Source organism: Falco rusticolus, chromosome 3 (genome assembly GCF_015220075.1).
Source record: "Falco rusticolus isolate bFalRus1 chromosome 3, bFalRus1.pri, whole genome shotgun sequence".
In the NCBI taxonomy this organism is placed as follows: domain Eukaryota; kingdom Metazoa; phylum Chordata; class Aves; order Falconiformes; family Falconidae; genus Falco; species Falco rusticolus.
The window spans coordinates 22491975-22506826 of NC_051189.1; the positions used below are offsets into that span (position 1 = coordinate 22491975).

The following is a 14852-nucleotide window of genomic DNA, read 5'->3' on the forward strand; positions in this document are numbered from 1 at the left end:
CACCTCTAAAAGAGATGCCTCTTGAAACTGTACATGACTAAAGGATGTATTCTTTATCCTTATTTTAGATAAACAATGCAGTTCTATTTGCCTTTTTTTTTGTTTTGTTTTGTTATTTTCCTTTATTCTACTTAATTCATGTGTATGGAATATGATCACAGGCAATAAGATTGTTGTCTTGTCTTGTGCTGAAAAACAAATAAAGAGTCAATCACATTTCTAAGAATAGCCCTACAGAATATGTTCAGGGATGCTTCATATATTTAACTGTTATATTTAAAATTATTCCAGTTACACAATTTGCTCTTGCTTTTATGAAAACCCTAGTGAATAATTCTTATTTTTGTAGATAAAGGCATGTAATACAAATTTATATCAGACCTTGCTTCCCTGAGTACCTGCAGTTCACATCTCTGATATTGTGGTGTACTGAAAATGTAATAAAACTTTTATAGGGACAGATATTCAATAGCATCCATGATGACAAAATATGGTGGAATTGGTTATGTGACTTCTCTCTCCCCCTCTCATTCTCTCCCCCCATTCCTCCCTTTCCCTTTCTCCCTTTTTATATACAAGCACATTGATGTATGTATTTAGTTCAGTTTCGGTGCATTTCAATAATATTTTTATTTCTCTTTTCAGGGACAACCATACCTCCACTTCTCAACAGCACATCAAATAATCTGTACCTAAATTTTCAGTCTGATATCAGTGTTTCAGCTGCTGGATTTCATCTTGAATATACAGGTAATTCAGAAATGTTCAGTTACTGAAGAGTGCTGCTGGTTCCAGACGTCAGTTGTAACTAAAGTATATGAAAGAGGAATAATCAGTCCTATTGCATATAATGAGCTACATGCCATTACCTCAAAGTCATGAGTAAAATCCTATTTAATTCCAAATGAGCAAGAACAGGGCTGAAACCTGTTCTGTAAGCTTGAAGGGGGGGGGGGGGGGGGAGGGGTTGGCGGGGGTGTGTGTGTGTGCTTTTACCTTTAATTTGGTTTTGCTCTCTGAATAGTTTTTCTGAACATACAGCAGCAAGGACAGAATGCAGATATTCTCATTTGATGATCCTAGACCCAAGATACAACATATTTATGTAACTGTTACAGGCAAAGCCAGGATACTGATTTTGGGGATTTCAATTTAACTTATTTGCCAATTAACAATTAACTGCTGATTCTGGTATAGAAGAAACATAATAAAAATGAAAGCCTTAGGAAAAACTCCCCTGCTTCCCACCAGACACTTCTGCACACACACACACTTTCCTGTTTTCACCAAGCACCACACTCTCTCCCTTTGGTGAGGTAAGGGCAGTGCAGCAGGTTGGGTCAGTGGGCTGTTCCCTATGGTCCCCTTTAGGGTCCCACCTCAGCGCCTGCTGGGGTGTACACAGGCTCCAGCCCCTGCTCAGCCAGCTGCTTCAGCTGCAGCCTCTGCTCAGTCATGTTCTCTCCATCTTCCTTCAGTGAGGTCGTCTCTCTCCTCCTGCTCTGGCCTTGCTGTTCCTTTTCTTGGTGCTGACTGCTTTTTCTTAAATATGTTCTCTCAAGCACATCTGATTGGTTCAGAGGCACCACAAAGTCCTGCAGTCGGTGCAGCTGTGTCCTGCAGTGGAGCAGTTGGAGCTGGCACAGTGTCTGGCACAGCCCCTGGTCTCTTCTTACAGATGCACCCCCCCCTGCAGCACCACACCCCACAACCCCCTGCCAAAATCTGCCAGTTATGCCCATTGCAATATGTACTGTATAGCATGTATTCTATATATCTACACATGTAGGACACACAAATAAGTCACACTCGGCGGTACTGAGAGAATGAATGAACTTAAAATAACAGCTGTGCTTCTTAACTGACCAATGCTCACAGGTTGGTGAGAACACAGCAGAATTATTTCAAATGTTTTTATTAATGCAGAGTACCTCACCAGCAGAAAAGGCTATAATTATAAACATACTGTCTGTCTGAATGAGATTGCCTTAGCTGACTGACAGGAATTCTGGCAATCACTAATATTTTGATGCAGGATTTTTGTGTTTGTTTTTGTTGTTTTTTTTTTCCTTTTTTCCCAGCTGTGCAGTTCCCTCTTCTCGTACTGATTCTGGTGTCTGATCTACATAATTGTATGATGTTATTTCTTGTCAGTCTCACAGTATGCAAATCCCATGCTCTGGTTGTCTGATTAGCCGGTGGGAGAACACAGCTTTGCAAAATTGCTGCCTGATCGCTTGTCTATAACTAAACATTAATTATAGGTTAGAATTATCCTGCCATTTCCTTGAAATGCAGACACTCTCAGCTGTTTACAGCTTCAGAGGGGAAAAAAGTACAGGAAATTATGAAAACAAAGTAAAATGAGACTGAATCCAGTGAAAGTGAAAATGCATCTGTGTATTCCTATGTGTCCAAATAAATGAAATGTATAATATACTGCCAGTATACAACTTTCACCAGTAAGGAAAGAATTCACAGTATATCATTTAAAGTATTGGTCCATGACAAAAACAGTGTCTATGTATGTGTGTATAGATTTTTACAAGGGTGCATGTGTAAATCTGTACAAATGTATTAGATTTTCAGTGAGTGTATAAAGCCATATATGCTGAAAATTTGTGATTCAGGAAATAATATTGATGTTCCTCAGTAGATGCCTAATTAACCAGTAGCACAGTGAAATATGCTGGTTTACAAGATTAATGATTAATTAACTTTTCATGTACAGGTGGCAGAAATATGTGATTTAAACATCATATGGACTGTTGTCGTTTAACCCTGGCCGGCAGCTAACTATCACACAGCTGCTCATTCACTCCATGCCTGCAGTGGGATGGGGAATAGAATCAGAAAAAAGTTAAATTTGTAGGTTCAGGTGAAGATAGTCTAACAGGACAGAAAAAAGATGATGATGATGATGATAATAACAACAGTAATAATAAGAAGAAGAAGAATAAGAATATGAATATACCATGAGCACTTAGTGTGTATTTTGAGTTCTAGGCACCAGCTGTTTCAGTCCATACCATCCATGACCATTACTCCCCACCACTCACTAAGAAAGACATAGTATATATTGCCTGAGGATTAGAGCAAAGTTTTGTGACTTTTTTTTTCCCCTCTAATCTGTAGCTTTTTTTTTTTTTTTTTTTTTTTTTTTTTTCAAGAAAAGACTATGGAAAATTCTGCATTGGTTTGAATCATGAATTTGAAACAGGAGGTTAAGCTAATGGACAATACTTTCTCATCATTGTTAGAAAGGAAGACAGCAGAAACTGTATCTTGTGTATCTTTTGGGTCTTTGTCTCACAGTTTTCTGCCATGGAGGGAGAAGAATTTTTGTCAGGATTCCAGAACTCATGATACTGCTGTATTTCTACTGAAAATTCTCCAGAAGTGCATTGATCAGAACAGAATTCACTCTTCTTTAGCTGTCCTGGTCATCTCTGACTCTCAGACAACATTTCCTGCTCGAAAAGTTGTGATAATGCTTTTAGATATAGTCAGTAAATGGAAAGTAATGGCCACAGTTTAATGTTAGTGTTTCATACATCTATTTTATTTCACTGGAGCCTATACTGACAGAGGTCATAATGAGAAGCCGGCTAAATTAAAGTCAGTCTTTGAAAAGCACATCAGAGTTAAATATTTATATTAAGCAGTTTTCAAGTGAGTTAGCCATAAACATTTTTTGTTCAATATGTGGTGTATCTTCCAATTTTATTTCATGTATTCTAGGAGACACAGTTCTGAGGGGAAGTGCACCCCTGTTGCCGAAATGATTACTTTTTCATTTCAACAACAGCTTTTTCTAAGGTTTGATTCTGTTTCATTTCCAATATCTCTTTTCATCCTTTATTAATACGTTTTTCACACTGTCCAGTCTGGCTCATCTTTTGAACTGCTAGGAAATACAAATGCATTTTTTAATACAAAAATAAACAAAACAAAAGGAACTTTATTTGTTGAAGAATTTTTTGAGTCTAAGTAAATGATTATTTATCAAAAGGAAATAAGTATTCATATTGCAAAATGGAATAGTGGTTTTATCAATAATCCTTTTTTAGCATATTTTGACTTGTTTGTTGAATCCTTAAACTCTCACTGTAATAATGACATGCAGTTTATGTATTCTAATGGATACCTTAAATATGAAAATATATTGCATTGAACATACGCTGCATCAACTGATGTACATCAGCAAAGAACACCACAGAATGGTCTGTAAAACACTTACGTAAAGTTTATATGTTTTATGCCACTATGAATCTTAATTTAGTCCTCATTTTCTCTTACTAAAGTTTTGCTAGCTAGGTGATTTTTAGGCTGTATATGTAGTGCTAATATTCTTTGAAATTAGTTGAGGTTGTCAAATTGCCTCATACATGATTTCTGTAACATTCAATATATATTTAAAATAAGTAAAAAATGACACACTAATTTTCATTCCAAAATGTAATCCCTAGAAATATTTAAAAGTGTGTAATTCTAACATCATAAATACTAAAACATTTCCATAAAATTACAGTAATAACTTCATTAAATAAAAAGACCTATTACATTAAGACTTGTGTAGTCCCAGAGTGCATTATCCAAAATTTCATTGGCTGGTTTTTTTTATTTAGAGCCTTAGGAGCTGTTGGAGAGGGTGAGACAACATAAAATAGTTTATTTTTCTTTATATACAGTTCTTTTTATCTAAAAATTAGAAGATACTGAAAGCACGTTTTCAGTTAATGTCTATGTTAAAATCTCTTTCTAATGCAATGAAGTTAAAAATCTAAGACATTGTACAGAGATAGTAGTATGGTGCACCACAAATGAGTCAATAAAAACCAGAGTGTGGTTTATGAATACATTTATGATTTTATCTGAAAAACTCTCATGACATTCTATAGACACAAGTTCTGAACTAGTCAACTGGGAAGACATCAAACCCTGTTATGTTTCAGTTTTTTGAAAGGCATTGTAGACATTCAAACTGTATTTTTTTTTCAAGCATTATTTTATTGGTTGAAGTGGGAACACAATAGGATGAAGACCTGTGATCTGGTTTGAGCTGTTAAGATACCTGCATTTAAATGAACTCATTTCACTTTGCATGGCCTGAGAATTCACATAGTTAGGTTGAGTATTGAAGCTGAAGGTTCAGTAGCTGGAAACTGAAAACTACTAACTAACTGTTCAAAATAGATTATAAGCACTCATCTGTGTAAGCCAAGTACTGCTGTTCTTTTGCATTTGTACTTTGTCAGTAGAGTGGATCACAGTGTAGGTTTCTGAAATGTAAAAAGTGGTTCTAAGCCCGTCAGCACCTTTGCAAAATAAATTTTTTGGTGGTTTTTTAGTTTGTAGTTTTCAAAAAGAAAATAAGAATTTGAAATATAAAAATCATCTGTTATATAGAAATAGGTTGCAAAATACTTGCTTGTATCATTTTGTACATGGCAAATATGTATGGGATCAGTAAGTATATCATCAGTATATACAAAACTTTTATTGTCATAAATGAAGAAACATTACATCCTTTTCTGTGAACCTGCAGAGGAAAGCCCTGAAATAAATCAGTTTTTCAAAGCAGCAACATTCCTTTCCATGCAAAGTGATGCAAGCCACTATTGAATATCATGGAAAATATTTTGTTGCTAAATTTTGTACATTACTTAATAACAAAATATAAAATAATTAAAAAAAAATCACGAAGTTAACAGTGACCAAAAGTAATGATTACAACTGCTCAGTCTGTGGATCTGAAATCAATTTTTTCTGGTTCCCGTTAACAGATTATCTGCAGTAAAAAAAATAATAATAAAAATAAATAAGTATTTTCCTCTCATTACTGTTCTCAGCAGAGAAAATAAGGACTGCAAAAGCATTAAGGACATTTTCTCCAATTTAGGATTGAATTACACTTTATAGCAGAAAGGTTTTATTATCATGGTCCTGAGTTTTACTTCTGTGAATAAAATGTACATGCCAATGATTTTAGTTCAAACAGTTTTTCCTTCTAATATAGTTTTATATAAAATTTCATGTGTGCAATACATTTTGAAGAATAGGAATTACAACCAGATTATCAGTTTAATGTCTACTTTCTGAATGCTAGACGTTGAGGATTTTTTTTTCATTTTTACAATACAATGTTATTGTAAAATTATGGTAGTGAAAACTATTTTTGATGTACAAAACATATCTTACAGAGAAAAAATAATGTGTATGCTTTATTAATTCCTTAGAATTTGTGTTAGTCTTCAACCTTCCTATAGTATAAAAATATACCATTGCAAATAGTAATTTTTACATAATGTGATTCTTATATGAAATTACCAGTTAAATTAGTAAGTTTTTAAACATGCAGAGGTTGATAATATTTTGAAATAGTACCATTACTGAATCCCACAACATTTCCCTATTACCCTATATACTGATGTCACTTAACAGTCCTGGCTTCACAACTAATTAGGGTGTAATTCTTACAGTAAGCAAAGACAGTAACTGGGTTGCTTTTACTTAATGTTGCACATATTCTTATTTTCCTGGGTCTTTCAGGAATGGATAGATGAATGAGGAAGTGCAATGAAGAGATACAATGCAATGAAGAAGAATTTGTTTCCCTTTTTGATTACCATAAAAAAAGCATATGGTCTCTTTGCAAACTGGCTTCTATTGTAATCAGAAATTTGAAATATTAGTGTTATAACTCTATAGATACTTCATTAAAAATAGCAGATTAAGTGAAACATGATGTAAATATTTACTCTGTGTGTGTGTGTACATGAATGAAAGAACAGAGTCAGACTTGTGAAAGCCTGAAGGCAGGTGAGCAGTTACACTTTGAAGTGTTTTTCCTGGTTTTTGCACTTGATGTGGTATTGACCAGCATCCCCTGGAACAGATGGTGGGAAAGTGGCGGTGCTCCGAGTTTGAGCTAGGTAGGCTATATTTAGGAGTGAGACTGAAGGTTGACATTACTGAGTTTGAGCCAGGAGACAGTGGAAATTTAGAGGAGTCTTCGGAGACTGCAGATTGTTGGGAAGTGTTTGTTGCCACCCTGATTACTTCTTTCCTTTTCCTTTATTCAGAAAAGGTTTTTTACTTTATATAACAGTTGTTCCAAAATAATATGCCACTTCCTTGTCCACAGAGAAACTGCTGGTACCCAAGAGATTCCTAAAACATACCAGTACAGTGTACACAGACACTCTCTGTGAGTCTAAAACTGGATTTTGTGTTCCTTAGTATGTCTAATCTTCTTAATTTTTCACAGCTATAGGTTTGGACTCTTGTCCTGAACCACAGACTCCAAGCAATGGGGTCAAAGTTGGAGACAGGTACATGGTTGGAGATGTGGTGTCTTTCCAGTGCGATCAGGGTTATTCTCTTCAGGTAAGCCAAGTTTCCGATTTCAAATTGTTCCTTTTAGTTCTTTCACATGGTTATGTTTGACTCTGTCAATATGAAATGAACACTGAACTAACTCTTCAGGAGTTGTGAACATGTGATAAGCTTGCAGGACTGGTAGGCTTTTCTGCCAAATATTAAATTAGCAACTATCCAAATACTCCATCAGAAGTGTTTGGCTCTGTGCTTCCTCTGCATTAGTGATTATAGGCTGTTATCTGTTATTGATGGCATCTTTAGTATTCATAGCTGAGATATGAAGTGTTGGCAAGCTAAGTTAAATCACTTGATGAGCAATTATCAATAGTTCTCTATGTACAGGAGGAAAAAGGTGAGTGAAGAGGGGGAATAAGAGCAAACGAAAGGAAATAATTGTTTTTCTTAGGAAATCAGATAGTGTCAGTTATTTTCTTTCAGTAATTTCTTGGGAATTTTAATGCAATTTTTTTTTCAAAAATGGGTGTGTTTTTGCCAAGCAAATTTGCTATGCTCTTGCATTAGCAAAAGGTATAACTAAAGACAATACAGTGATTGTAAACAGCAATTAATTTACCTCTTTGAGCTATTTAGCATATATAACGAACAGGAATCTGTCTGGCTACAGAAAAGATTGTGAAAATATTTTCCAAAAATTGTACAGTTACAGTGTAGAACTAAATCTAAAATTGAGTGTTGTTTCCACTTGTGGCACTCCCCTAAAGGACTAAGGTTCCAACTGATAAGTTACTATTTTCAACAACTATGGTTTTTGTCATGTGTGACTCTGCAGACTCTACAGTCTCCACTTCCTCTAGCTCTTTGGGAGCTTAAAAAGGGGGAAATCACATTACCTATGCATATTAAAAAGAAAAGTCTTAAAGGGAGAAAACATTTTGTAACATGATTAACTGCTAATTGATTTACTGATACCTTTGGAGTAAAGTGGCAAAAGGATAACTTACCTACCCTTCTTCCTTCATTAATATCGGTCTGGCCTGTAACACATTAATGAGTGTTGGACTAACTAACTGAAGTTTTAAAAATCCTAATACTTTCATTTATTTTACATAATTCTGTGATGACCAAAATACTGGGTTCATATGTAATGCATCAAAAAATAAAAATTGAATTACTTTTTTGACTAAAAGAAAAATAAATAAAGCTGCAGTTTATGTATTGTGATAGAAACCGAATTAACTTGTCTGCTTCCAGATCTCAACTGCCATTTGGATTTGGGACCTGTATTCCAGTTTCCCCTTCAAGACAGAGTTCCTAGTCATGTCTGCAGCCTTATAGCATTTCAAGAATAACTGAAATGTTCTGTGATTGTAGCTCTGACAATGACTATTGAAGTTTACTTGTTATGTTGCCCGATTTTAGCTAGTCGTTCTTGGGAACAACCTGTCAATTGTTTTTTCTTCTTTATTTTAATTTCATAGTTAAATACAAACCTGTGAGCAGACAAGCCACAGTAAATGGTTGGAATAAGGAAAATATTAAGAACATTGGAGCACAGACTGTGGAAACACACATGTAAAACCTCTTCCCTTTGTATTGTTTTTCTGGCTTATGCAGTATGACTTTGCCACTTCAATTTTTTTATTATTATTATTACTTGTTTTTGTTGGTGGTTTGTTTGGTTGGTTGGTTGTTTTCTTCCAATAAGTAGATAAGCATACTGTGAGGAAAGTGTTTATTTTTCTTCTCGGAGAGAAAAAAGAATTGGTTGCAGATTGATTAATAAACTATTCAGTTACCCTGGATCCTTTAGAGATATTCGGTTCCCACAAATGCTACAAGCTCTAAACAGATAAGGAGGTTTAACTTGAAAAACTAACTCTTTTCTTCATATGAATGTTGAACAAACAGACTAAAAGCTACTGATTTTTTTCTGCTAGGTCATCTTAAAGTGTATGCTATATGGTTTTGCAAGATATCCCAAACACAGTTTTCTAAGTTTTCTCATTTTCATGTGCTGTCTCTGGAAAACAATTAAAATTACATGAGACCGATGAACAACACAAAGGGTCATTCTGGTGGGTCATGGAATTTATCTGTAGAAGGTTGCCTTGAAATCATAACACATCTGTTGCAAAGGGACAAATGTAAAGAGATTCCTTAAGTATCTCAGCTTTTGGCAACTTAAGTGAACTGTTTTGAGGGTAAGGACTGCATTTAAAATAGATATGAATTTAAGATGTAAAGTCAATACTGTATAAAGTTTGTATCTTTTTATCATGTGCAACAAATGATGCAAATCAATACTATGTAAATGATGCTTCAGTTAGACCTTCAGTTTCTAGACCCTTTAGCTTATACTAAAGTGGGTATTATAGAATTCAGCTGGATACTGTTACACTGTTAGAAATAATATTAAGGGCATGGCCACAATTATCTAGTGGGTTAACATTCACATAATTAAAATTACAGTCTTTCTGTTGTATTGAAAGCATGATACAATTCACAGTATACAATATAATTGTTATACCTTAATGTTTTTATATATTTGATGATGTTTTAAGTTATAAATATTTTTGTTGCGATATTAATGATATGTCATATATTATATAATTTTATTATATGAATTAGAAAATATTGTGTCATTTTAGGGACATTCACATATCACCTGTATGCCTGGACCAGTTAGAAGATGGAATTATCCTATTCCAATATGTTTAGGTATGTTCAGCTTACATAAACTTCCTCGAATATGCCAGAACAAGAAAACCAGAGAACTCAAGAGTTAAACATAAGGGAAGGAATGGGGAGAACTGAAGAACTTAATTGAAAGTGAAGATATTCAAATTAAGCTGAAGCTTTTCAAAGTATGCTGCATAGTTACGTTGGCAAAGCTTTTCTGAAATGTCCAATCAGAAAAAGAATGAATGAAATATGTTCTAGTCAGCATCCATCATCAATTCACTATCAGTGATGAGATCTCTAGAGACCCTTGCAAACATAGTTAATTTATTTATGAATCATTTCACTGGTATAGTGATGAGTATTATAGAAAATACTAAAATAGAAATAGCATTACATCTTCACCTCTAGTAAGTCCAACATAGGCATGACTGCCCAATTTAAGAAGATACATTGTTTTTCAAATTAAACTGTATTTATGACCATATTAATATTAATGGAAGAAGCACTGGATGCCTGCCAGAAGCCCAAATAAAACATTGAAGTGCACTTAAATATACCCTCTTTACGTAATGAAGAAATGTGAGGGATATAAGACTCTTTCTATTTGCATTCTCTTTCATTGAAGTGCCGTTTTGTTTGGGTTCCTCAACAGTAAAAGTTATCTGTATCTGTAATCTTGAATGTATGGAAAGCAGGATGCGACAGAACTCATTAAAGATTTCGTACTTTGCTTTTCTTCAAAACAGATCATATATCCTCTTGAGCTGCCTCACATAATCCTGTTCTTAATCCTGTGAGGTGTTAAAAACCTCCTACGAGGTACTGAGCTCCCTCAGCTTAGAATTTATAAATATTCAACAAAATTCAGGTATTTGTAAGAATTTTTTCAGGAGTTAGCCTTCAGTTTCCATCATTATATATTAATATATGTTTAGGAAGACTGATAAGATAACTGTGCTGCTCTGCGGTAACTTCTGAAGAGAAAGACGCTGTGCTAAAATTTTGGGGAGGGTATTTTCCTTTTTTCTTTCATATGGTATTAGTTACGATATATATACATATGATATCATTATGATATAGATATGACTTTTAATTGTTTTTCAAAGGTTATAGCAACTATTAATAGGACAAAACTGTTAAAAAAATGTATTTTCTATAATCAATATCTTCAAATCTACTATTGAAGTCTAAGTTACTTTATCGATTGATATCATACCTGAAAAAAATTTAAAATTAAGTTAAAATATGGATTCAAATTCTGTAGCTCTGTGTGTGTGTACATTTTCCAAGGCTCTTTATTTTATCTCATTTTTAGAACAGCGGGATACAAATTCAGTTTTTAAAAGGACTCTAGAAATGCTTTTAGTACAGAATTGTTTTAAAATACATTATTACCTTATATTATTCAGATACTCCTTTACAAACTGATATGGATTTGTGTCAGTATTGCTATGAGCTGGTGTGTACTCCTTGCCTGTTCGCATGGGTGGTTTGTGCAGACAGAGTGCAGAGTAAACATCTGTTCTCTTTTCAGGTGCATGTGTCTCCCACATTAAAACCTAGTAAGTTCAGAGTAGATACGTATTTTTAAAATGCCTACTTGTAAAATACTTTGTTATAGGTATTTAGTGGTAAAGGAATATTTGTGTATTTTTTAAAATATAAGCCTAGTTATTATTATATTATTAATGTTGGAAGGATCTTCAATATTCTGGATTAATTTTTAGCTCGTTCAACTCCTCTGAAAAAATTGTCTTTGGTTTTTGTTTTTTTTTTTTTTTTTACAGCACAATGTGGTGGTAGCATGTCAGACTTCAGTGGAGTGATCCTCAGCCCTGGGTTTCCAGGCAACTATCCTAGCAGTTTGGATTGCACATGGACAATAAAGCTGCCTATTGGTTTTGGTATGTGTTCTTTCATGGATTAAACTTGCTGTGGTTTTTATGGATTCAAACCACTGAACATAGATTTTATAAAATTCTGAATACTTATCCTGGGGAAAACAAAGGAATTATAATTAATATAAGGAAATTATCAAAGCCTTAAAAGAAAGATGTAGAATAGAAAAGCTACAAGTTTCTTTGTTTGTTATTTAACATATACTGCAATCTTCTGATAAAGGCAAAATTGTTAGAATAAGTACAATTTTTCTAATTTAACAGACTTCATTTCTCTTTGTGAGGTCATAAACCAAACAAAAATAAATAGCTATCACAAATATTTTAAAGCAAGTCAGTATTAGTTTAGATTAAGTTAAAGCTGCATTTGAATTCATTATTTTATTATTAAGCTTCTTTGCACATCCTAGGTGAACATCAGAGCAGCGTAGAAATATTCTTGGAAGGGACTTCTAGAAGCTTCCCACTCAAATTTGTCAAGCTTCCCACTCAAAGTGAAATTGTCAGTAACATCAGCTCAAGTCCACTATGGCAGGTCCTTCTTAGCAGGGCTGCTGCCCTAATAATTCCCAGCCCGTCCCAACAGAAAAGGATGTTGTGCTCCAGATGCAGAACTTCACATTTTTACTTGTGCAAATGTTTAAGAAGGGTCTTTTCACTCAGTCCTCAAGTTTTTCAGTGTTTCTCTGGACTGAAGTTGTGACATTTAGTATCTCATCCACACCTCCTAATTTAGTGTTCTCCATCTATTTGTTGAGAATGCAATGTCATCATCCAGGCCTCTCCTGAAGACATTGAATAGTGTAAGCTCCCATACCATCCCAGGGAATATTGTGCTTGTTACTGGCTACCAACCAGATGTTGGATGACTAATTATGGCCCTTGGAGCCTTGAAGTTCTGTTAATTTTTAAACTACTACTTCTCCATTCATCAAGCTCATATATGTTCAGCTTCCACAGGAGAATGCAATAGAAGACTAATCCAAAAGCCATAGCAGACTGGAAGTATATTATATCCACCCTTCTCCCTGTGTCAGTTTAATCATAGAAGGAAACATAGGTTGATTAACCGTGATTTTCTGTTAGTAAATCCATGTTCACTGCTCCTGAGTCCTTTTTTGTCTTTCTTGTGTTTGGAAGTTGCATAATCTTTCCATGGAATGCAGTGAACCTGCAGTTGCCATTGCCCAGGTCCTTTTTCTTTTCTTAAAGGTGGATATAGCTTCAGGCTTTTTTCTGGTGACCTGAACTTCTCTTGGCTAACCCATTGGCTAATCCCTTGAGCAGCTTTCAGTGGATCCTATATATCTATCATTGCAAAATATTTATTCAAAGCTAGCCAGTACAATTGTCCTATCTAACTTTTTACACTCGTGGCACTTTTGTAGAAGCACGTGCACTTGATTATTTTTTCTTTATATGCTAGTTAAATGGCATGCTTTTTTTTCAGATGTACCTCACTTCTCTATTTTATACTTGCCATCTTCTGCCATATTCTTTGCTCGATGATATAGAATTTCAGGGTCTTCCAAGTAAGTGAAGGTGACATCCAAATAGTTTTCCCTTCTCCATGTGTTCAGATTCTTTCTCTCCTCTTCTTAAAATCACTTCTGTGATCTTTTATAATATACTTCCCATGAGCCTGGTTGATTTCTGATTTAAATGAAAGCCAATTGTTCTGCATGGGTTGTTTTAATTTGAAGAATATTAAACACTCAGTAATATTGACTTAACAGAATCTATCTGTGGAAAATACATTATGTCAGCATAGGGATTTCCATATAGAGACCATTCTTTATGTTTGCATTTTGTTCAAAAGGCACAAGATTCAAGTCAATAATTGATTTTATTGTATTAGTATTTTATAGAAGTAGCATCAACATTTTAATTTTGCCATTGCCTGAATTTTAGACAGCTTCTAGTGTTTCATCATGAGTCATAATGCTGTTTAGAATCTTCAGATCCCAAGCAGATCCCTGTTAGTTGTGTTATCACAGAAAATATTAGCATTAGTAGGTACATCATCCCTGGGTCAAAGCTATAGAGGAAAAGGATATTCAGATCTATAAGGGAACAGGATACTTTGCTAGATGGTTCCGAAGTAATTTGGCAATATAGAAGAAGTAATAAAAATCTGGAATATTGATTCAATTTCAAATTCCATGAAATGGTGTGTTCAATTGCACACAGAAACTGCTCTTTTTATCCCAAATACTTTACCTTTTGCATCTTGCCTCACTTTACTGCTATCCTGACTCTTTTCAAATACTGAGGCCTTACTCCAATCCTTTTTCTTTGCTTGCATTCTCCCAGGCTTCTGTTTCCATTGCTCACTCTGCATCCAATAATTCCAATTTGGCTTTTCAGACTCCTATTTAAACTTCATATTAACATACTATCTAATTTCACTTCCATTAGGAAGGAAATTAAACTATCAAAGTTTTGGAAACAGTTTTTTTGGATTAAAAAAATAAGTTTAGCTCCACCAAAATGAATAGTTCTGCACTGCTTTGTACCAACTGACCTTTTTCACTGGATTTGTGAACTGTTTTCCACTTCATGTATAGGAAAACTAAATGCTCCTTTTTCTAGAAGAAGACTAAAACTGCACAGATTGAAATGTGCTTGACATTTTTGACCTAAATAGGATATGATTAAACCTGAATTGGAAATTAAAGTAAAATTTCATTGTAAAGGTGAGAAAAAAAAGTGACATTTGAAAAAGCAATGGCTAAAACTGGTTTTAGTGATGCTATGGTCCTAGTCCAGTGGAAGGACATACATCTAACTCTTCTAAGTAGTAAATAGAAAAACTCAGAAACACCATCACAGGAACCTACTATAGGCTTTCACTTATTTAAATGTCTCTAACAAGATTTTATCCCAATTAAAATTCACAGATCATAAGCTTTTCCACTTTATGTTAGC

At 34.4% G+C, this 14852-nt stretch overlaps 1 protein-coding gene across 2 annotated transcripts in view; it reads left to right on the forward strand.

The window, feature by feature from the left end:
- Positions 1-14852, forward strand: part of CSMD3 (CUB and Sushi multiple domains 3) — a 720137-nt gene that overhangs the window by 597361 nt on the left and 107924 nt on the right. For both annotated transcript variants that reach the window (XM_037381737.1, XM_037381738.1), the window contains 4 exons: positions 646-750; positions 7271-7389; positions 9993-10062; positions 11814-11930. In XM_037381737.1, coding sequence (XP_037237634.1) covers positions 646-750; positions 7271-7389; positions 9993-10062; positions 11814-11930 — 411 coding nt within the window. The remainder of the gene's footprint in view (positions 1-645; positions 751-7270; positions 7390-9992; positions 10063-11813; positions 11931-14852) is intronic.